At 42.7% G+C, this 25,287-nt stretch overlaps 1 protein-coding gene across 2 annotated transcripts in view; it reads left to right on the forward strand.

The window, feature by feature from the left end:
- RIOK1 (RIO kinase 1) overlaps positions 1-25,287 on the forward strand; it is a 96,621-nt gene that overhangs the window by 51,238 nt on the left and 20,096 nt on the right. For both annotated transcript variants that reach the window (XM_033934847.1, XM_033934848.1), the window contains 6 exons: positions 716-828; positions 2,242-2,322; positions 11,446-11,532; positions 15,243-15,380; positions 17,731-17,834; positions 22,471-22,577. In XM_033934847.1, the coding sequence (XP_033790738.1) occupies positions 716-828; positions 2,242-2,322; positions 11,446-11,532; positions 15,243-15,380; positions 17,731-17,834; positions 22,471-22,577 (630 nt within the window). The remainder of the gene's footprint in view (positions 1-715; positions 829-2,241; positions 2,323-11,445; positions 11,533-15,242; positions 15,381-17,730; positions 17,835-22,470; positions 22,578-25,287) is intronic.

Raw genomic sequence — 25,287 nt, forward strand, 5'->3', positions numbered from 1 at the left:
TAGATACAGGTAAAGTATGTTGCTGGGTTAGTGAGTTAGTACTCTTGAATAGAACGCCCAGCAGATCTAGGGTGAATATTGTTGCCCGCAATGTGTGTTGGGTGGTATTTTATTGTCTATTATTCAAAGCAATAAACGGAATTGCTCCCACCTACCTAATCAACCGCCTAATTAGAAACCTTTCTCCCAGACCAAGGAGACCCCAGCTCCTTTTCTCCTACCCACCACTCAAGGGCACTCAGCGCAAGAAGATGTATGATGGCCTCCTAGCATCGCAGGCAGCAAAACTGGACCCCTCCATCTCCAACCTGCTGACAGCAACAATTGACTTCAAATCTTTTCGAAAAGAAATCAAAACTTTGCTATTCAAAAAATATATTCAGCCTTCTCCACCCTCCCTCTCTTCTTCCCCCTTCCTTGCAATTCTCCCGTCGACCTCCTCCCCTCTTGAAACTCCCCCTCAGTGATTCTTACCTGTATCCTTCCCCCTCAACCGCAACTCCCCTAAAGGTATTCCTCAGTTTTATACCTATCCTCTTTTATTCTAAACCTCTCCTATGTATCCAATCGCTAATTTGTAAATTCCTGGTAATGTCCAGTTATCTTCAAGTGTAATCTGCCTAGAACTGCAAGGTACAGGCGGAATAGAAGTCACTAATGTATTTTGAAATGAGGAAGCTATCTAAGAGTGCCACATTTTTTAAAATTTTCACAGGCTAATGTGTATCATGCCAGTACTACCAGTGGAGAGAACAGAGCCATAAAGATTTATAAAACCTCTATTCTAATGTTTAAAGATCGGGATAAATATGTGAGTGGAGAGTTCAGGTGAGTGATATCTTTTTTTTTTTTTTTTTTTCACTTTGTTTGTTAATTGGTATATAGCTTCCAACTTGTGTGCTAGTGTCAATATTAACATAGATCCAGCTATGCATGCACACTCTTTAAAACCTTACTAAATACAGGAGAATAGTCCAAATCAATTTAATTTAGTTGACTCTTTTATTCATATTCTCATTCCCATGCCAAAGCTACATATTTTAGAACCAAAGTCACTTTAAATCACCTCATATGCACAAGCTGTTTTACCTTCTTCACAGTTTAGATTGTAAGCTCTTTTGAGCAGGGACTGTTTTCTTCTTCTTTGTGACTCTGTGCAGTGATGCGTTTGTCTGGTAGCGCTATAGAAATAATAATAGTAGTAGTAGTTTGATTTTAACCAGTTTCTGTTTCAGATTAGGAAGACCAGCTTAAGTGGAGCTGGGAATATTTCTTTCATTAATTCATCCACTTGGAGTAGTGGTTGTAGATCTTTTAGAATTTCTCTGTCAATTTTTCCAACTCTGGATTTTATGTCATTAGCAAGGGGGTTCTCTCTGTGATATTTTTTTTTTGTCTTTGTACTTTAATAAGTTTTCTCTGACATCCTCCTCCTCCCCGCCATCATGTGCTATTAACACTGCTTTATTCTGCAGTATTTATTACACCAAAATTATAATTAAAATAATCTATTAAACTCAAGGAAAAGCATTCGGAGGGGAGAGCATCTCAAAATGGAATTTTAGAAAATGGAGAATATAATTTTTTATAAGATTTTATCCTTGACAGTAGAGATGGTGGTGTTTTTTTTTCACCTGTAAAGGTCCTTACTTACCTTTTCCAACAGAGATGGGTATAGTAATCTTATACAGATTTTTAAGATGCACTACAGTTTTTACCTCTAAATAATTAACACCCCTTTTACTAAACTGCAATAGCGGTTATTAGTGCAGAATGCTCTGCGTTGCTCCTGACGCTCATAGAGTTCCTATGAGCATTGGGAGCAGCACGGAGCATTCAGCGCAGCTCCCTGTGCTAATAACCACTATCACAGTTTAGTAAAAAGGGGGAGGGGGTTGCCTCCATTTCAGGAATGATAATTATCCTACACCTTAGATTCATTCAGTTTATAGCCTAATGTCTAACCAAAAGGTTCATAGAACGTCATAGCTTTATATGCAGATATGCTGGTTATTTTCTGCTCATCTACTTCTTTATCCTTTAATAGCATAATTAAGCCTAATGACTTGAGCAGGAGATAAGAGAGAACCTTGTCTCCAGTTCCTACCTAACTCTTGTGAAAGCTTAGAGTGGGATAGCTCATCAACAGTACTCTATTCTGTATTGTTTCTACTAGTCAGTGCTTGGCAGGATGTGATTGTGCTTGTGTTAACACACACATTTTCTTTCTGTTCCTGGAAGATTTCGGCATGGATACTGTAAAGGAAACCCCCGGAAAATGGTGAAGACATGGGCAGAAAAGGAAATGAGGAATCTAATTAGGTAACTTGAATTAATTTTACTAATTTTACATTAAACATTTTTGAGTTTATTGTGGCACTGGATGAAACCCTTCTCAGGAAAGAAAGGCAGGAGTGTGTGATAGCAGTGATGTGTGATAGCAACAGCTTATTGCAGATGTTAAGAAGTAAAATGAGATGCACACAGCATGATGGCTTTTATTTAAAAAAGAAACGATAGGCTTAAAAATGATAAATCCCGGGACTGGACGGCATCTATCCGAGGGTAATCAAGGAACTTAAAGGGGTTATAGCTGAACTGCTCCAACTAATAGCCAATCTATTGATCAAATCAAGAAGGATTCTGGAAGACTGGAAAGTGTCAAATGTTATGCCGATCTTCAAAAAAGGTTCGAGGGGAGATCCGGGAAACTACAGATCGGCAAGTCTGACCTTGGTACCGGGAAAGATGGTAGAGGCGCTTATAAAGGACCGCATTATTGATCACCTTGAAGATCACAGTCTGATGAAGACCAGCCAGCACAGCTTCAGCAAAGGTAGATCTTGCTTGATGAACTTACTGCACTTCTTCGAGGGAGTAAACAGGCAGATAGACAAAGGTGACCTGATCGACATTGTATATCTGGATTTTCAGAAGGCGTTCAACAAGGTCCCGCATGAATGACTACTTTGAAAAATTGTGAGCCATGGAATCGAGGGTGAAATACTCACAAGGATTAAAAACTGGTTGGCGGATAGGAAACAGAGAGTGGGGGTAAATGGACAATACCCGGACTGGAAAAGTGTCACGAGTGGAGTGCCACACGGTTCGGTGCTTGGACCTGTGCTCTTCAACATATTTATAAATGACCGAGCAAGGTGATTAAATTTGCAGACGATACAAAGTTATTCAGAGTAGTGAAGACACAGAAGGATTGTGAAGACCTGCAACGTGACATAAACACGCTCGAGAAATGGGCTGTAACATGGCAAATGAGGTTTAACATGGATAAGTGTAAGGTGATGCATGTCAATAACAAAAATCTTATACAAGCATACAGGATGCCTGGTGCAGTACTCGGAGAGACCCTCCAGGAAAGAGACTTGGGAATACTGGTAGACAAGTCAATGAAGCCGTCCACGCAATGCGTGGTGACGGTGAAAAGGGGAAACAATGCTAGGAATGATTAAGAAGGGGATCACAAACAGATCGGAGAAGGTTATCATGCCGCTGTACCGGGCCATTGTACGCCCCCATCTGGAATACTGCCTCCAGGACTGGTCGCCGTACATGAAGAAGGACATAGTACTATTCAAAAGGGTCCAGAGAAGAGCGACTAAAATGGTTAAGGGGCTGAAGGAGTTGTCGTACAGTGAGAGATTAGAGAAACTGGGCCTCTTCTCCCTTGAAAAGAGGAGACTGAGAGGGGACATGATCGAAACATTCAAGATAATGAAGGGAATAGACTTAGTAGATAAAGGGCTAGATTACTAAGCAAACCGATCATGCACCAATCAGTTTGCGAACCCTTTACGACCAGATTTCCCTCCTGCACTATTCACTAACGCCTGTAGCGATCCGATCCCGATCGGCCCATGGAAATTAATAAAACCCCATGCCAAATAGCCAAGTGATTGATTCACTAACAATTGCTTGGTTATTTTGAGTCGGGTTTTACTATTGGCAAACCTGACTGCTGCAGACCTGTCGGTAACTGAGTTACCGTCAGGTCTGCAGGCTTTTTTGACAGGCCTGCCTGCCTTTTTTTTATTCATTTTTTTACATGGCACAGATATTTTGTGTGTGTTACACATGCAAAATATCTGCCCCATAAAAAATAATAATAAAAGAGAGGCAGGCCTGTCAAAAAACGGCCGAGGGCCACCCCCCGACAAATGATCCCCCCCTGCAACCCAAAAATAGCAGGAGGGAAGCCCACTCCCTCCTGCCACCACCCGACGCTGCCCTCCCTGCCCATGCGAATATGACAGGAGGGGATACCAACTCCCTCCTGCCACTAACTGAGTCACCCCCTGACCGGCACGTGACTCCCCCCCCCGGCCTGGCACACCCATGACTGGCACACCGCAGCATCCCCGACTGGCACACTGCACCACCATGACAGGCCCAGCCCACCCCTGGTTGGGCCTGGCCCGACCCGTCCTGACCCGACACCCCCCCTAACAGTTGGAAGCAGGAGGGGTGGTCAGTCCCTCCTGCTACTTAGGCCTCCAGCGACGTCTTCCGGAGTAGGAAGAACCGTAAAATCCTCCTGCTCCTTCGCCTCCTCCTGCTTCCCTGTTGCACCGCGAATGTTGGCCTTAGGCCTCACCCCGATGCATCATGTGATGCCAGACTGGCATAGAATCGGTATCCAACAATGTTTCCCTGGTCCAGTTGGGCTAGGCTTCTATTTTCTCCAAGTGAGTGTGGAATCGTATGTTCTGGAATCAGCCTAGTTGATTTTTGCTTGGCTATTTGTAAAGACTGATTGTAAGAAGGACTGCACAGCCCATTTGTACTGATGCCAAAAGTTAGTGTCTGTCTCCACCTGCTGGCAGAGGAGTGTAAACCCATCCGTTTCTGTACCTGTCTGGAGGGACTAAAATGAAAATTATCAGGTAAGGGCCTAATTTATCCTTAGGTGTCTTCCTGCCCATTTAATCTAGACCAGTGTTCTTCAACCTTTTTAAACCTATGGACTGGCGGAAATAAAATAATTATTTTGTGGACTGGCAAACTACTAAGACTGAAATTAAAAAAAACATTTCCACCCCGTCCCTGCAAGCTCGGTCCCCACAAACCATCTGATCCCATCCGCACAAGCCGCAGTTATGATTTTATATTGAACATATTTTATTAAAGTAAAAAAGAAACAATATTCTGAACAATTGTCATTTTATAAATACAAATAATATAGAACAAGGATCAACAAAACCCCTATCTCCTCTCCCCTTCACATATATCCCCTCTACTATCAAGAAAACTGAACCGCAGTCATACATGACAGGAATAGTGTTAGGAAAGTACAACTAGGGCAACTGCCCCCTGGTCAGAGAGAGCCCTAAGCCAGCTGGAAGCTAAAGAAGCACAGCCTGGGCTTTGCAGTCCCCAGTTATGTCTAACACCAGCTCTAGCAGGATGCATATTTCAAATCTGATATATTCTAATTACAAAATAAAAATAAAATTTTTTTTCTACCTTTTGTCGGTTCTGCTTTCATCTTCTTTTCACTCTCTTCCTTCCAGCATCTGCCCTCTCTGTCTCTTCAATCCAGGATTTGCCCCTTCCATCCACTGTTTGCGCTCTTTCCCTTCCATATAGTATCTGCCTTCTTTCTATGCCCCTCTCCATCCAGCCTGCGTCTCCTCTCTCCTTTTTACATGATTCATTCCAGCTTCACTGCTCTCTTCATTTTATCTCTCCTACACCAGATTTAGCATCTTTGCCCTCTCTCCTTATTTCTCTGCTGACTCCCTTTCCAGCATCAATCTCTCTCTACTTTCTCATTCCTGTCTCTCCCCTTTCCCTAATCTGATCTCTCCATTCCACCCTGACCCCTTCCTCTCCTTTAATCTCCCTGCCAGCTGTTTCCTTCCTTTTTTCCTTCTCCCTTCCCTTCTCCTCCTATACAACAGTAACTCTCTTCCCTTCCCTTTCTCTCCTCACCTCCCAGCAGCATTTCTCCTTCTCCCTCCCTCCAGATCCAGTAGCAGCTCTCCCTTTATCCAGTAGCTTCCGAGCCTTCAACAGTGGCTTCCTCCCCTTCCCTCCGCTCTCGTCCCAGCAGCTCTCAGTACTTGCCTGCAGCAGCGATTCACTTAGGCAGCCTTAGGTCCTTTGATGGGTCAAGCCACCTCTGAGGAAAGAGGAAGTTGCATCATCAGAGGTGGGCCATGACTCAGCAAAAGCCCCAAGCCTGCCAAAGTGAATCACTGCTGCAGGCAAGTACTGAGAGCTGCTGGGACGGGAGCGGAGGGGAGGAAGCTACTGTCAGAGGCTCTCGCTGGCCCTGCACAGACCGGTAGGAATTTTGCACACCGATCTCACCGGCCCTGTGTAGACTGGCAGAAATTTTCTGCGGACCGCCATCCGGTCCGCAGACTGATGTTTGAATAACACTGATCTAAACAACTTGTTAAAAATCTTTTTGCTGATTATCTTAATTTAAAATGTTTTGCATTATGTACTGCTAAAATTATATTTTGTGCCGTTTCAGTCAGGATATCAATATATTAGTTGGGTGATTTTTTTTTTTTTTCCCTTCCTTTTTACATAGTGGATATAATTCTGTAAGGAGCGGACTAATTTTAGGCAACAAGAATATGAATAAATGTTAATATTCTAGTTATATAGCCCTCTGCAATATTCTGATAGGAACTTAGGCCCTGATTCTCCAAAAGTGCGTCCCGATTTTAGGCAGCTGTAGGCGTCCTACAGCTGTCTAATCAGCCAATCGGGATGCACGTTTTAAAAAAAAAAATGCTCCCCAGGCAGGCCTGAAGGCGCCTCCGGGAGCCTAGGGAGACCCGCAAGACGCCTAAGCTCACCTAAGGGCCTTAGGCGGGCCTTAGGCGAACCTAGGTAGCCCTACGCATCTCCCTAGTAGAGGAAGAAACCTTAAAATGTAGGCCAGCAAAATGCTGGTCTACATTGTAAGTAGACGCAGCCACTACCCTGTTTCCCCGATGATAAGGCAGCCCCCCCCTCTTTAGAAAAAAATGTAAAATAAGGCACCCCCCCGCAAATAAGCCACCCACCGATACCTGCGCTTACCCGAATCGGGTGGTACGGTGGGTGACTCCATGTGGTCCCTCCGTCTACCGTATTTGCCTCCATGGCTGCGTGCCGCGCCTCGTCATGAAGTGAAGAGGAGGAAGTGACAGGACTGCAGCGCGCGCACGTGACTCCGCGCAAGGAAACACAGGCAGCTTCCCTCATCCCTCCCTAACGGAGACTGCAGGAGTTTGTTCACGGCCAGAACATCCAAAAGTGAGACACGCAGACAGGTTTCTTTTGCTGTGAGCAATACCACTTACTGTATATAAAGCCTGTTTAAAATGCATACGGTATATAAACAATGGTTTCACATTGTCAAGTCCCCTCTGATGCTGCACTACAGAATAATCTCTTTACTGTGTTTCCCTGATGGAGAACATTGGGGACATTAAATGGTACAATATATGGTATGATGGATAAAGCTGGCCATACACGGTACGATTTTTCGGCCGACTGATTCTTCAGCCGTCAAATAAGACAGCCCCCCCTTTTTAGAAAAAAATGTAAATAAGGCATCCCCCCGAAAATAAGCCCTAGAGCATATTTTGGCCTTCCAAAAAAAATAAGACAGTGTCTTACCATCGGGGAAACAGGGTATACTTATCGCGGCAAGGGATCTCTCTGCCGCTATAAGTATAGCGGGCCGCGGCCTGTCCGATCGGATGCCCCCCTCCGACACTACTGACCGCCCCCTCCGACACTACCAACCGCCCCCCCCCCCCGACATTACCGATCTCCCCCCCCCCCCGACACTACCGATTGCTGGCAGGAGGGTGTCCAATCCCTCCTGCCCGAAGACGCACCCCCCCCCCGGCGCTAACAACCTCCAAACTAACCTGTTCTTCAGGCCAGACGGTTCTTGCCCGTCCAGCCTGTAGGCCCGCCTGGTCGAAATGAGGCGGGCTCGCCCCTTCCCGGCCCATCCCGCCGAAGCCTAAGGCCTGATTGGCCCAGGCTCTAGAAGCCTGGACCAATCAGGCCTTAGGCATAGCGGGTCCGCCCATCCCCACTTAATCTAAGGCCTGATTGGCCAATCAGACCTTAGACTTAGTGGGGATGGGTGGACCCGCTATGCCTAAGGCCTGATTGGTCCAGGCTTCTAGAGCCTGGGCCAATCAGGCCTTAGGCTTCGGCGGGATGGGCCGGGAAGGGGCGAGCCCGCCTCATTTCGACCAGGCGGGCCTATAGGCTGGATGGGCAAGAACCGTCTGGCCTGAAGAACAGGTTAGTTTGGAGGTTTGGGGGTTGTTAGCGCCGGGGGGGGCGGGGGGTGCATCTTCGGGCAGGAGGGATTGGACACCCTTCTGCCAGTAATCGGTAGTGTCGGCGTGGGAGGAAGATCGGTAATGTCGGGGGGGGGGGGGCGGTTGGTAGTGTCGGGGGGGGGCGGCATCCGATCGGACAGGCCGCGGCCCGCTAGTGTAGGCCGATTCTGAATAGGACGCCTCTCCCGGGCGTCCTATACAGAATCAGGGCCTAGGTGTCTTGCGGGCCTCGCCTTCAATATAGGCGGCCTGCCTGGGGAGCATTTTTTTTTTAAAAACGTGCATCCCGATTGGCTGATTAGACAGCTGTAGGACGCCTACAGCTGCCTAAACTCGGGACGCACTTTTGGAGAATCAGGGCCTTAATATTTAATGTTCTTTTGCATCTCTAATTGTTGAATCTTGACCTGATACTGTTCTTATATACTAGCTTGGTATTTTGTCCTTTGCTATGGGAGGGATGATAAAAATGTGTTCAGACTGGCAATGGGTCACGAGCGGAGTTCCGCAGGGGTCGGTGCTGGGACCTCTACTGTTCAATATATTTATTAACGATCTGGAGACGGGGACAAAATGTGAGGTTATCAAATTTGCTGATGACACCAAACTCTGCAGCAGGGTTAGAAACACGGAAGACTGTGAAGACCTGCAAAGGGACCTAACGAGACTGGAAGACTGGGCAAAAAAGTGGCAAATGAGTTTTAATGTACAGAAATGCAAGGTCATGCATGTAGGGAAAAAGAACCCGATGTTCAGCTACAAAATGGGGGGAACACTGCTAGGGGTGAGTAACCTTGTGAGTAACCTTGAAAGGGATCTGGGGGTGATGGTCGACACATCACTGAAACCATCGGCGCAGTGTGCGACAGCCTCAAAGAAAGCAAACAGAATGCTGGGCATCATCAAAAAGGGTATCACAACCAGGACGAAGGAAGTCATCATGCCGCTATATCGCACAATGGTGCGCCCGCACCTGGAGTACTGTGTTCAGTACTGGGCGCCGTACCACAAGAAGGACATGGCGGTACTCGAGGGAGTGCAGAGGAGGGCGACTAAACTGATAAAAGATATGGAAAATTTTTCATACGCTGACAGGTTAAAAATGCTGGGGCTGTTCTCCCTGGAGAAGAGGAGACTTAGAGGGGACATGATAGAAACCTTCAAAATACTAAAGGGCATAGTGAAAGTAAATAAGGACAGATTCTTCAAACTGTGGGGAGCCACAAGCACTAGGGGTCACTCGAAGAAATTGAAAGGGGACAGGTTTAGAACAAATGTTAGGAAGTTCTTTTTTACCCAGAGGGTGGTGGACACATGGAACGCGCTTCCGGAGGATGTGATAGGCCAGAACTCTGTACAAGGGTTCAAGGAGGGTTTGGATAGGTTCCTGGAGGATAAGGGGATAGAGGGGTACAGATAGAACTTGAGGTAGGTTGTAGAGGTGTTCAGAAACCACTTCACAGGTCGCAGACCTGATGGGCCGCCGCGGGAGCGGACCGCTGGGCGAGATGGACCTCTGGTCTGACCCAGTGGAGGCAACTTCTTATGTTCTTATATTCTTATGTCTAGTTATGTTTGTGATAAATGTGTGCTGATCGTAGGGAGCGCAGGATAATATATGTAATATGTAAACCACATAGTTGTATGCAGTATATAAATTTTTATATAAATGAGCAGTTTCCAGCTATGTGCTAAAATGGCATGAGCTTTGTGGGTGGGCACTCCCATGCAAAACAAGAAGATATAGATACTCACAGATGGTGCAGCAAAACACAGGCAAGAAACGAGGGTCAACAACTGAGAATTCAAAGGCATATAGTTTATTAGCATATGAAAAGTCCAGAAAAGTCAATTTAATAGCAACTGAAGTGACTCAAAATAGCCATGTTTTGGCAAAAAAACCTGTATCAGAAGTCAACCTCAAAGGCTCATCAAATAAATATGCTGGATGAAGCAAGCCATTTTGTTTACAAAATTGTAGTGCAGTTATTAGCACTGGCTGCGGTGGTGACAGCTCTGAAGCTAATAGGAAATATGTGAGTGCTACAGTTTTGTAAAAGAGGGGGGGAGGTGTTTAATTATTTCCTGTATATTGCGGGCACTCTTGCATGGCCAGAGTTTGGACAAGGTGCATAATTACGCATATAGAATGGAATCTAGATGTGAACATTTATACCTATTGCAGTTGTAAGTGTTTGCACCATTAAATGTAGGCACCTTTTTTGACACTTGCACTTGTGTTCTATAAAGGTACCTGCTTTTCTTTGTAAAATAGGCTTCAATTAGTTGCTTTCCTGGGACCTAAATCTGGGCTCCCTTTTTACAGAATTATCTTCAAAATGTCTTATTTTTTTGGAATAATGTATTTAGGTTTTCTAACTTATATATACGCCATAACTTATACAGTATTAAAATTGTGTACAGAAATAAGCAAAATGTTTGTGGTAGTCTCTGCATTCATACCTCCTCTTATCACTAACATGATACTCTTTCTTCCCCTTCCCCTCTGCTATCTGCAGTCTTTCTCACTCCCTCTCTTTTTTTCACCCTTGAACAAAGGCGTGCGCTGTCCCTGCCCCTAATCATTCACTTTTCTTCAGCTGCATCTGCCACATATTGTGTTCCTTGCCAGCAGGGTGTTCATGTTCACTAGTTCCAGTAACAGATACCAATACAATATAATTCAATACAGCCTTTATTTATATACTGCCAATACCGCAAGGAAGTTTACATAGACCAAACGAGTTAATACAAAAATTGTGAATTAGCTATCCTTACAATTATAACTTCTTAAGTACAAATTCACTTCTGATCCCAAATCCTTTTTGTTTATTTATAAAATTTATATTCTTTATAAGATATCTATAGATGGGGGGGGGGGGGGGGTTAGCATTACTATATATGTATTGATCCATCTATAAGAATCAAAGCCTGATTTGATTTTAGCTGAGGATAATTAGTATAAAATTGGTAATTGGGAGTGAGGGTTTGTCTTTATTATAGTGCTGACAGTTTGTTAGTGTCTTTATTCCCATTGAGATTTATTTTTAATAAAATATTTGTTTGAAGTTGGATATCTATAGATTCTGGCTTAATTATTCTCCTTTTTATAACTTTATAGATTGAATACAGCAGGAATACCTTGTCCAGAGCCTATCATGCTAAGAAGCCATGTTCTTGTCATGGGTTTCATTGGGAAAAATGACATGTGAGTACTGTTATTAAATGAGGATGCATGGATTAAAATGATATTAAATATTTGGGCTGAATATATTATATATTAAAGTATTGGAACTGAATTACTAAAACCCCAACCTAGCAATTTTCTGCTTCAAAATTGATTTTAATATATTCTTTGTCTGGGATGTTAAGAATTATATCTTAGTTATTGCTCAGATTTATTCAAATTGCAAAAATTACATCTACCGGTAATTTTGACCAGGAGGGTGATATGCTGCTTCCAAACTCAAAGCAGTCTTAATTAATAAAAATCTTCAAGTATATGAAATGGGAAGGAATTGATTCTAAGAAGTTTGTTTTTTCTTTAACTATTTAACTTCACTTTTTTTAATGATTAGAGCTGTGGATTCCTGACTAGCATTATACAGACCTTTTTCCAACTAGAAATAATACATATTTTGCGGTGTTCATTAATAAGAGTGAAAACTGGCTTTAATATAATATGGCATAATACATTTTGTGTTTTACACACAGATGAGGAAGATTTAGGGCTCCTTTTACAAAGCTGCATTAGCGGCTTTATCATACAGGACTTTTCATCACGCGCTAACCCCTGCGCTAGCCGAAAAACTACTACCTGCTCAAGAGGAAGCGGTAGTGGCTAGCGCGGCTGGCAGTTTAGTGCACACTATTACGCGCGTTAAACTGCTGACGCGGCTTCGTAAAAGGAGCCCTTAGTAACATAAATTATCCAAGGACAAGCAGCAGGATATTTTCACATGTGGGTGACGCCATTCATGGAGCTCAGTACAGATGGTCAAAAAGTGTACTGTCACTTTAAGTCTTTGAAGCTCTCTTCTACCGCACATGTGCCGGTGCCTTCCTGCTCGATATTGGTTTGTGGCACCATCAGTTCTCAGTTTTCTACGGAGCTGAGAAGCTGTTTGGAGTTTCTCCAAGCGTGCAAAATATTTTCACATTTTTGTGCCTTCCCATTCCATTTTCATATTTTCTCTGTTTTTATTATTTTTCTATAGTTCCGGTGAAAAATTTTTTAGTTTTGACTGACATTATTTTGGGCCTTCAGGCTCTCCTCAGCTTGTTTTCAGGCTGGGAGCTTTGAGCATTTTTCAGGTTGTGTTCAACTCAACCTCTCTGGACCATAGAGTCCTTCAATCTTGTGTCAGTAGTCTTTTTCTCGATATCTAAACCACCAAGCAGTTTCAAATTGTGCACTCGGTGCCAATGGACCATTTCAGCTACAGATTCATGCCAAGTCTGTTCTAAACTGCAGAAGAGGTCACTGAAGGCCAGACAGTTACAATATGGAAAATGTTTTGGTTCTGCACATACATCGAGGATGTCTGCTGACTCCAACATCCTACGCTTCCAGCATTGACACCAGTACCGCCAGCATGGACAGTCCAGGCTGCTTCTGATTCATCGGTGCTGCCTTCTTTGGGGGAAGTTCATAAAAAGGTTAAGAAGCACAAACACCTGTCTTCCTCTAGACATGCATCAACTTCATTCCAGGCATTGATTCCATCAGATAACTCAAAGCATAGGTGCACTGAGACTAAGTCATCATCACTACAGTTGGTGTCTCTGAAGCATACCTCGACATCAAGGTCACCAACGCCTCAGCACCCATCGTTGAATGCAACATCGGTATCGATGCCATCTCTGCAAAATCAGCTTTGAGAACTATTGCAGAAGGAGCTTGTTGAAATGCTACAGTTGCACACAGTGCAAATGCTTCTCTAGTGCATCCAGCCTCAGTCCAGTCCGAGTCCTGTTCAAAGTCTGCATTGAGGGACCATTATCAGACACCACACCATCGATGCTCACGTTCAAAGAGACTTGCCCCTTCTTCCAGGGAAAATAGTTTTTATCCTAGGACGAGCAGCCAGCATAATCTCACATGTGGGTGATGTCATCCATGGAGTCCGGTACGGACAGTTTAAAAAGTGTACTGTCACTTTAAGTTTTGAGAAACTTTGCAACTGCCTGCGCCACGAGTGCCTTCCCACCTGATACCTGCTCGCGCATCTCAGTTCTTTGTTTTCCGCGGAGCACCAACATTCAAAAGCTAAGTTTAAGGAAGCTTATTAATAATGTTATAAAAAAAAAAAAAATCAGTAAATTTTGATAAAATTGAAAGAAAAAGATTAAAACATCACACTACATTATAAGGATCAATGAGGAATGCTGCCACACTGAGCCAATTGCTTGGGTGGCATTCTTAGGATCCCAAAAAGTGTGGCTTTTCCATCTCTGGCACCGGATGTTCTCAGCAGCAGATCTCCACCCTGGACTGTCTGTGTGTACTGAGCATGCATTTTATTTTACTTTACTTTCATTTTGGGATCCTCAGAAGGCCACCCAAGCAATCGGCTCAGTGTGGCAGCATTCCTCATTGATCCTTATAATGTAGTGTGATGTTTTAATATTTTTCTTTCAATTTTATAAAAATTTACTGATATTTTTTTAATAACATTATTAAGATTGGTTAAAAAAATGTGTGTGTGTGTGTGTGTGTGTATATATATATATATATATACTAGTCATTAAGCCCGTTACATTAACGGGTGCTAGAATAGTGTTCATCCTCTATGTTGCCCCTTCTATTCACTGCCCTCTCTTCTCTTTCCATCCATTGTCCGCCCTCTCTCTCTCTCTCTGTCCCATATGGCCTCTCTCCATCTCCTTTTTCCTTTTCCCTTGGTCTGGCATACCTTCCTCCTTCTCTCCATGCCCTGCCATCTGTTCTTTCCTCCAAGCCATTCTCTCCCCCTCTGCTCACTTTCCTCCTTGAACTACTTCATCGGGCAGCAGCAGCATTGACAATTCATTGCTGTTGCTGGCTTCAGGTATTCCTCTCTGGCGGGTCCTGTCTTCATGAAAACAGGAAGTAGGCAGGACCAGCCAGAGAGGAAGGCCTGAAGCCGCAACAGCAATGAATTGTAAACGCTGCTGCTACCCGAGGCAGACGCTTCTCTCCCCTCCCAGCCCAACCCCCGTTGACTTTGCGACCCTCCCAGCGAGATGATTTTAATAACAAACCTCGCTCCAGCGTTGGCAGCCGCAGCACGCTAAACAGGCTGCTTCGCGGCTTTCTTCTGCCGTTGAGTCTCTCTGTCGCATCATTGATGACATCATTAGTGATGCGGCAGAGGGACTCAACTGCAGGAGAAAGTCGCGAAGCAGCCTGTTTAACGTGCTGCAGCTGCCAATGCTGGAGGGAGGTTTGTACCGGTATGTGCAGAAGCGATATGTCTCTCCCCCTCCAGTACCTGTGCAGCACTTTGCTGCGGTGCATCCTCCCATCCTGAGTTGGCCACAGTGCTCGAGTGTGTTTCTCCCACTTTGTCTGGCCGCCGCATACGCACTCTGGCCACGGACCTACAGATCATGGATCAGGGATTACAGATCACGCAGGTCTGAGTGCGCATGCGCGGTCTTTTTTTTTTTTTGCTACTGTTGATACCTCTGAATTCACTCCTTTATTGTTGGCTAACCTTTCTTTGATCTTTTATTTTTCAATCAGAACAGTTGATGCTTTTTTCTTTTAACAATTGTTTTCTTAAAAAAAAAATAGTGAATTAACTTGGTGTATCTCTTTTCTCTTGCCATAAGAGAAAAAGGAGATGGGATGGGAAAATTAGCTTTCAATTTAACAGAAGATGTGTTTCAGGTTTTTACCCTTTTCATTCTCTCTTGTTTTTTACCCTCTCTAAGGCCAGCCCCACTCTTAAGAAATGCACAGTTATCAGAATCTAAAGTCCGGGAGTTGTACCTACATGTGATCCAGAACATGAGGACAATGTACCAGGAGGCAAGGCTTGTGCATGCAGACCTCAGTGAGTTTAACATGCTGTAAGTTTTGATCATCTTCATTGTTCTGTGACTGACCCCAGCCAGGTGCCCCCCTGGGAGACAAATATCTACCATCTCACCAGTTAGATGAAGATCGTTGTTACCCAGACCTAATCTCTGCTCTGCAAGTTGATTTAATAATAATATTTTCCAAAATCCTGTTACATAGTTGAATATTTTATTGACATGCCATCTATCAGTCTCTTTTGAAACTCTTCAGATTTTTAGATAGTACAGCACATAAATTGTTTTACATAAACAAAAAAGCTATGTGCACCTTCTTTTTTTTTAATTTACTTATCAAAAAGAGTGCAGCTTCAGTTGCATTCCATGTGATACACATAATCACCATGGCTATGTGTACAAAGACATTTAAATTTATACATTAGGGGTAGGCATTTAGGCCCTCTTTTATTAAGCTGTGGTAGAGGTTTCTAATGCGGCCCGGGGCACTAAATGCTCTGATGCTGCTCTGATGCTCATAGAAATTCTATGAGTTTCGGAGCAGCTTCAGAACATTTAGCGCTCTGGGCCATATTAGAAACCTCTGCTGCAACCTAGTATAAGGGGTGGGTGGGGGTGGGTGTTAGTGCACTATTAACTCAGTTTGTTAAAATGTTAACTTTGATTAAATTCTTTAACCTTTATGAGAATTTTTAACTCCCCTCTGTTGTCCAGCATTACTTTCTTTCCCCTTGCCTTTCCTGTGGTCTGGCATCTCTTCTCCCACCTCCCCACATTTACTTTAACAGGCCTGGTTTTTCATAGGGTCACTGGCAGAGGCAGCAATTTCCAAAAGATGTCTGTGACTGGCTCAAAAGCCTTTCCCCTGATGTGTCCTGCCCCTTCCTGATACAACTTCCTATTTCACCTTTGTATGCTGTGATTAAGTAGAATTAATCTTTTAATTGTTGCCTACTCCTAATATTTATGAATACACCTGTGTTACCTTTGACTGTATACCATGAGATTGCAGAAGTTATGTAATGTTGGGCCTGGCTGGAAGACTTCTGGAAAACATTGGGTAAACAAGGAAGTAGTCTGATGCTTCAGGATGGGCACTGTCCCCACCAAACCAAGTCTGAAATAGCATAGCATAATGGGCTACTATATTCCTGAGAATGGCATTTTTCAGGTGAGATGTTCAGTGGTGGTCCTGTTTGCTTTGTGAGTATTGATGGCACATTTCATTGAAATAAGGGATGTGAATTTCAACATCAGCCCTAAATTCCAAGACATGCCTCTCAACCTCTGAGCTCCCAACATTGTTCCTAGAAAATTCACTTCTGCAAATTAAGATCCCCTGTGTGATGGAGTTGATAGACCCTGGGCAGGAGGGAAGATGCTACTGATACAGTAATAGACTCTTATTGGTCAACCAGCTAAATGCTAAAAATGCATATTAGAAGAAATGCTTCTCCAGTTTAACCCTTTCAGGACCAAGGGACATATTTGTCCCATAACTTTAAAATCCTATAAATTTTGATTGGGATAGTCTACGGTTCTAAATTTGATATGTACGGATTCCATATGATACTGCCTTTATGTAAACAAACTGGTTCCGACATTCATTCATTAGCGTCGTTGCCAGATTGACGAGAAGATTCACTTGCCACACTGTCCATAAGCCAGAAGTGTGATTTTTTTTAAAAAAAATAATGATATTTCACAAAAAAAATCAATTTTTTGGCATCTGCAAGCCCTTTTTACCATAAAAATGTCGTCAAAACCACAAAAATTGGCCTACGATCCTTATGGTCCTGAAAGGGTTAAGGGGCTGATGAAGGGTTTCTGGCAACCCAGCAATGATTTCAGTGAGGAAGAGGAAGGCAGCTGATTTGGCTGATAAGTGTCTGAAATGTGCATCCCATGTTTCTCTCTTCACAGCACTTGGGATAAAGCAATGTAAGACTGCACTGGCGCTATTACAAGGAGTGCTGAAAAGTTCTCAGGCTAACCGAGATGAGAATAACATGGATATGGTTCAGTCAATGATCTGAAACAATGTCAAAACATAAAATTTTGTTTCTGCAAATTGGCACTTAACAAAATAAGATAACACTCTTTTCAGCTACAGTGGCAAAATAACGCTCAGAATTTAGGAAGTTGGTTGGTTGGGCTGAGAGCTTTTCAGCATCCCCCTCATACTACTAGAACCACCATCCCTAAGTATAGCACAAATATTGAGTTTTCACTGATGCCTCATGGGACAGCAGCAGACACCATGATATTTTCTCTTGCAGAAGCTGAACTTTTCTTCCTTTAGTCTTTTTGTTAACCAGAATAGTGAGCATTTATTTTAGCAGCATTTAGTAGTGAGGTAGATGATCATTTTCTTCTATTCCAACAGATACCATGACGGCAAAGTGTATATCATTGACGTCTCACAATCTGTGGAGCATGACCACCCACATGCCCTGGAATTCCTGAGAAAGGATTGCACCAATGTCAATGGTGAGAGAGAAAATATTGGGTGAAAGTTTTATTTTTTTTTTTTTTATGGCTTATTTTATTTATACTATATTCTCGGACATCGAGATCATATCTTTTAATTGCACTTGTAGAAAGAAAATGCTATACTAAAGTTGTCTTATGTTCCACATTATCTCCAGAGAATTCAGTGTGGATTACACCAAAGAGGTCTCTTAACATTTAGAGCAGTGTCTCTCAAATTTTTTCAAGCCGGGGCACACTAAAGGTAGTGGCCACAGCCCGATGCACCCAGAAGTGCGCGGACGTCGCTGACATCCACACATGCACAGAGGCTCTCCAGACAGGCCCTGAAATGCCAGCAGGGAAGTCTAACAAATATCAACTGAGTACCCCCAACTACAGACCTTCCAAACTCCACCCTAGACCCACCTAAGCTCTTCCCCAGATCCCACCCCTTTTATTAATTGTAATGTAATTTTTTTCCATTCATTTTTCATAAACACACAATATACACAGCAGATATAAATTCTCAAAACTGACACATTTCAATCATTATATATAAAATCATTTTCCCTATCTTTGTTGTCTGGTGACTTTAGTTTTCTGTGCTTTTAACAATGTTTCCAGGGCCTTCTTACCCATTGACTGTTTTTCTCTCCGTCTTCACTTTCTGCCTTGCATCCATCTTTTTATATAGTAATATCGGAGCACTGCTCCAAAAAATTACCTAAAGAAAGCTAGACATATGTAAAGATCAGCTCAGAGACATGGAGGGGCTTTTTCAGAAGGTAACCCCCCATTTTGCCATCTCATCACCCAATCATTGCTGAATCTTTCATACTTTAAAGCAATAAATAGGTATCTTTACTCCTTCACCCTGAATCTTTTTTGACTGAAGTTTGCATCCATCTTTGACATTAACTTAACATTCATTATTTACATTTTTTTTACTTTCTTCTCAAAATCTACTATCTCTCTTGCCTTCCCTCCCTAGTTCCATGGTCTGACATCTCTCTCCTTCTCCCCTCCCAGTGGTCTGACTGCATCTTTCTCCTTCCTTTCCCCCCTTCCCAGTCTGGCATCTCTCTCCTCTCCTTCCCATAATCTGACATCTCTCTTTACTACTACTATTATTAGTTCTATAGCGCTACCAGACTCCCTTCCCTTCCGTTCCATGGTCTGATATATCTCCCTTCCTTTAGTCACCTCTCCTTCTCTCCCCCCCCCCATGTAACATTTCTATTTCCCTTCCTCCTTTCTGCCCCCTGCAGTCCATCTCCCTTCCTTTCCTCCTTTCTGGCCCCCCTTCCAATCCAACATTTCTCCCTCCTTTCCACCAGTCCAACATTTTTTTTCTCTTCCTCCTACATTCTTCTCCTCTGGTCCTCCTTCCCTCCCCCAACCAACATCTCTCTCTCTCCCTCCATGAGTCCAACTTTTCACTCTCTGCCCTCTCCCCTTTCCCCAGAGAGTAACATTTCTCCTTCCCATCCTCCCAATCCATCTCGCCCTCTCCATGAGTCCAACACTTTCTCCCTCCTGCACGCTTCCTCTCTCTGTTCTTGCCTCTTCCTCAGTGGCATCCTTCCTTCCCACCCTCAAACCTAACATGCTCTCTCCCCATGCACTGTCTCACCCTCCCTCCCCTCCAGTGTGTAGCACCTTTCCTTTTCCTCCTTTTCTGCCAGGTCCAGCAGCACTTCTTCCTTTCTTTTACCTCCCCCTGTCCAGCAGTACCCCTTCCCTTCTCCCCTGTCCAGCATTACCACTTCTCCCTTCCTTCCTCCCCCCTTTCCTGCTCCCCATATTCAGAAGTACTCCTTCTCCCTTCCCTATCCATCAATACCTATCCTGTCACTGCTAGCGGCAGCTCACTGTGTGCTTTTAACATCAGCACATAGCTGCCACTAGCAGTAGTTTAGCCCAGTTTCATCGGGCAGCCTCTGGGATTTTGCTAGGCTGCTTCGATGATGTGATGTGAACCGGCCTAGCAAAGGCCCCGGGGCTGCATGATGAAACTGGGCTAAAGTATTGTTAGTGGTAGCTGTGTGCTGAAGTTAAAAGCACACAGAGCTGCCGCTGCTGGTCCGGGGGCACGGAGGCAAGGCAGGAGTCCTGGCAGATACACGCAACGCTGACACAGGTGCTGGAGCCTCTCTTCCTGCCCTGTGAGCTGCGGCACACTTAAAATCTCAAAAGGCACACTAGTGTGCCGCAGTACACAGTTTGCGATACACTAATCTAGATGCTTAGGGCTCCTTTTACAAAAGCGCGCTAAGCGTGCGCTAAAATGCCACGCATGCTAGCTGCTACCACCTCCTTTTAAGTAGGCGGTAGTTTTTCGGCTAGCGCGCTAAAAACACTAGCGCACCTTAGTAAAAGGAGCCCTTAGTTGTGTTGGAGATTTGCAATGTGGGATTGTGGGGGGAGGGGGGAAGTGGTTTAAGGGGTTTTCTTTGTTGATAATTCAGAAAAATGACAATGACTCGGGTATATTTATGCAATCTTTTATTAGATTTGGACCAAACTGGCGTTTTGTACATTTTGTAGCACAGATATGGATCTTTGTTGCCTAGTTATGTTTTTGTTAATTTATCTGGTTGTATTACCATACCATACTGATTCTTGTATCCCACAAATATCAACTAGGAATCATTGCGGCTTACATAATATTAGAAATTATACAGAGGTTATGGTGCTGTGCTCAATAAAAATTGTTGCAGCATATAATAAGATGGTATTTCACAATATAAGCTTTAGTTAATAGTATATAAATTTTAAAATAAATTTTAAAAAAATTACATTGGCTACCTGTCAAATTTAGAATTCAGTACAAAGTATTGTGCTTGTAATTTATTTTAACAGGGCTAACTTGCTGAAATCTGTGCACATCACCAACACAGCATTCTGAACTACTTTGAAGAGCCTGAAATTTTGCTGCCAATAATCCAATATACAATGCATTGCAAAAATCTAATCTAGACAAGACTTTGAACAACAACTTGAAAATCCAATGCTTTAAGCATTGGCTTCAATTTACTAACTAGTCTTAAATAATAAAAACAAGACTGAATCACATGAGTAATTTGATTCTGACTTGACAGTCTCATCAAGTAAACATCCTAAGTTTCTTATCACAGATTTTACCTCCAAAGAACTAGACAAGAATTTTAAAGAAGGTCCTTATGATACAACTTCATACCTATGTATCATGATCACTTTGGATTTTTCAACATTTAACAGTAGCCTATTATACATCATCCACTTACTAATGTCTTCTATGTATTTAGACACTTTTTCTATCACATCATTTCCTTAATTTACTGGAAAGAAAAATTGGATGTCATCAGTGTACATATGGTAACTGATATGCAAATTTCAAATATAGAATAAAGAAGATTGTAAAGAATCTTAATCAGCGTTGGCCATTTTTTGGTCATTTGCTCCTTAGGAGTTTTATTTGGTAAACAGCTTAAAGCTTTAACAAAGAAGTTTAATACTCTTAGGAACATTTGTTCCTTGAGACCCTTATTAACTCTATACTCTTACTCATATCTTTGTGAAAAATCATCTAGACTATTGCTATTCACTGTATGTAGGCCTTCTGTTAACAGTGACTGCGGCTAATTCAAAGTACAGCAACAAAATTTCTTTATGGAGCTAAAAAGATAATGCTTCTGTTCTTGTTGAAAAAAAAAATGCATTGGTTCCCAATAGACTGGCAAATTAAATTTAAAATCCTGACTTTGAAATTCATGGAAAATGAAAACCCCAAAATGTGAGGTCTAAAAAACCCCAAAAGACCTCCAGACAGTGGTAAAGTCTTATAAAAAGTCTTTATTCACAGAAACATAGATAAGGAGGACTCCACTCAGCCTTGTTTCAGCATGAAAGCCTGTATCAGAAGTTGAATGTGCAAATTCCATTTGATGCAACCAATGTAAGACTGGGCAGTTCAGTTGAGGATCCAATATTTTTCTGATTCTTCTGCCCTTGATCTTCCTTCCCAAATTTGCTAACATTTTCCCCGTCCTTTGACTTTTAGACTGAAATTGATAACTTTATATTGCCTTCAGTTATATAGCCCTACTACTATGGGACTCTCTACACAGAGCTGAAATTAGGATTTGTCTAGAAAACCTTTAAAGCCAGAATTAAAACTTGGCTTTTTATGCTGGCTGTTCTGTTTGCTCAATCAACCATTTACAATCTCAGGTTCTGATTTGATAAGAGATAGTTTTGTTCCCAAGTGAGCTTAATATGATCCTTTTCTCCTTTGAAGTGTTATTTCCCTTTTATGGTTTTTGAAGTGTTATTTTCCTTTTATGGTTATTCTGTAATTTGTTGTTTTTAAATGTTTCTTTTATATGATGACACTGGGCGATTCTAGCAAAAAGCTGTGCTGGTGTATTCCAATGACAGTATAACCAAACAAGAAATACTAATTTTGGTTTATTACATACATCTTTGTACATTCATCCATCCTGGATTTGCAATGGCTAAGTAGGAAAACTTTGTCTTTAACAGTATTTCATTAGGAGCAAAACTGTAATATAATATCATTGTCATTTTCTTTGCATTTCGAGCTGAATTGTCTAAAATAGATTTTGCTATTTCTACAGTTTTATGGGATACTGATCAGTTCTGTTTTTGACAGCTTTCTTTTCCAAGCATGGTGTTGCAGTGATGACTGTGCGAGAGCTCTTTGATTTCATAACGGATCCCTCCATCACTGAAGATAACTTGGATGCTTATTTACAGAAGGTACTGCAAGAATCATAGTGCAGTAATGTAGAAAAACTTGAGATTATAGATTCCTCAAAAACACATTCCTTAAAAAAGCTTGCCTATTCTTGGTGCCATATGAATTCTTCCAGAGATTTCAGGAAAAGGCACTCTCTTGTTGCCCCTGTGCCTCCATGACACTATAGTTCTCCCTGGTTAATTATTGTTCACAGACTTCTTGAACTGCATTCTTTTTGCAGCAGCCCCACTACTTTTGTACTACTATCACTGCTATTTAGTATTATTTCTGGAACTCTCCAACTCAGGATTAGAGAATGACACGGTGACAAAATTCATCACCGTTCCCGTCCCCGCGGATAACAGCGGGAAACCATCTTCATGTCATTCTTTAAGGAGAGAGGGAAGAATCAGAATATGAATGGCCACAACCACTGACCCGCAAGCTTTGCTTTGAAGAATGCTGGTGTAGAAGGGCCGAGGTTGAAATAGACACTAGAAAATGACATGGGATTATTTCCCGCGGTTATCCGTGGGGACGGGAACGGTGAAGAATTTTGTCACCGTGTCATTCTCTACTCAGGATCTTTTTGGGGAACAAATTGTTAAACCAGAGTGTAATGTTTTAGCTCTAAATAATTTCTCACCAACTCTGTATGATGGAGTACTTGGATCAGTCCTGAAAGAGTCCCAGAAATCCAAGTTTCTTCACTTGGAGAAATGAACAGTGTTCCTCTATCTAAAGTAGACTGGTGAAAGCTATGGGAAGCATCTGTTTTGTATGACTCATGACGCTTTGGAAATGACATTGAAAGCCTCTGCCGTGGCTGTGGATGTTTCATACTCTCGTGGTTACAAGCGATTTGAGGACATGAAGAAAAGGCTCACAAGGAGCCAAAGAAGCTAATCCATCAGGTCAGGCTTTCACTGTGATTCTTAAACTACTCTCTCCATCTATTATCAATTCTTCAGATACTTTGAATCCAGATTTGATTAGCAGCTTTTCTACATTTAATCTTCCAGCCCCACAGGCTGTTCTGAAAGCATGTCACATTGTTCAGTCTACTACTACACCACATGAGTCCTTTTCATCTAAAAATTAAAACAAAAAAACTAAAACTTAACTTTGTATACCGGGTCTTCAACCAAAATGGAGCTGGACTCGGTTAACAGAAACTAAAAAACTAAAAAAAATACAAAGAAGAAAAGAAAAATAACAGAAAATATTAATGTGACTGATTTTCGAAGTGTTTAGCAAATAAAAACGTTTTTAAGGATTTGTGAAAAAGTTGAAAAGGACCAGGACTCCTTAAGATAAGAGGAAGTTTGTTCCATATTTGAGATAATTTGAAGACCAAGGATTGACTGAAACTCTTGATTCCTTTCACTAAAGGAAGGGAGAGTTTGAATTGTTGGGAGCCTCTTGCATAGGAGAATCTATAAGCACTCCATAATAGAGGGACAAGAGGGATGAAGATAACATATAGAATTTTAAAAGTAATGCATGCACATTTAAAATGAATCCTGAGATGGACCTGAAGCCAGTAAAGGTTTAGAAGCAAAGGAGACATCTAAATTTGTCAAGCTAATGTCAGCTCATTGAATTTATCTATACTGTGATAATAGGTTCTCTCACATTGGGTCAATTTCCCACTTCATGGAAAATAGCCCTTATTCATTCAATAATTAAGGACAATATATAGGCCCCACAACATTAACTAACTTTCACCTCATGCCTCAACTCCCAATTACTGTATATTAAAGATAATAGGAAAAATTGTACTCAGTCAGCTAGAGGACTATATGGCATGGACAAACACCTTAATCCACACCAGACGTTGTACAGTATAGAAACAAGGTAAAAAATCATGACATAGAAATAGATGGCAGATAAGGGCCATGGCCCATCTAGTCTGCCCACCCCAATGACCCTCCCCTACCTTTCTCTGTGAATAGATCCCACGTGTCTATCCCATTTGGCCTTAAAATCAGGCACGCTCCTGGCCTCAATAACCTGAAGTGGAAGACTATTCCAGCGATCAACCACCCTTTCAGTGAAAAAGAATTTCCTGGTGTCCCCGTGCAGTTTCCCGCCCCTGATTTTCCACGGATGCCCCCTTGTTGCCGCGGGACCCTTGAAAAAGAAGATATCTTCTTCCACCTCGATGCGGCCCGTGAGATACTTGAATGTCTCGATCATGTCACCCCTCTCTCTGCATTCCTCGAGTGAGTACAGTTGCAACTTATCCAGCCGTTCCTCGTACGGGAGATCCTTGAGTCCTGAGACCATCCGGATGGCCATTCTCTGGACCGACTCCAGTCTCAGCACATCCTTACGGTAATGTGGCCTCCAGAATTGCACACAGTATTCCAGGTGGGGCCTCATCATGGATCTATACAATGGCATAATGACTTCAGGCTTACAGCTGACGAAACTCCTGCGTATGCAACCTATGATTTGCCTTGCCTTGGATGAAGCTTGCTCCACTTGATTGGCAGTCTTCATGTTCTCACTGACGATAACCCCTAAGTCTCGTTCTGCTTCAGTTCTTGTTAGGATCTCACCATTAAGGGTGTAAGTCTTGCATGGATTTTGGCTGCCCAGGTGCATGACTTTGCATTTTTTGGCATTGAAGCTGAGTTGCCAGGACCTAGACCAGTGCTCCCTTTGCTGTCACATACCCATAGTTCCATCCTGGCTCCCACACTTTTCAGCATTTATATAGCACCT

The sequence above is a fragment of the Geotrypetes seraphini genome, chromosome 2, assembly GCF_902459505.1.
Source record: "Geotrypetes seraphini chromosome 2, aGeoSer1.1, whole genome shotgun sequence".
Taxonomy (NCBI): Eukaryota; Metazoa; Chordata; class Amphibia; order Gymnophiona; family Dermophiidae; genus Geotrypetes; species Geotrypetes seraphini.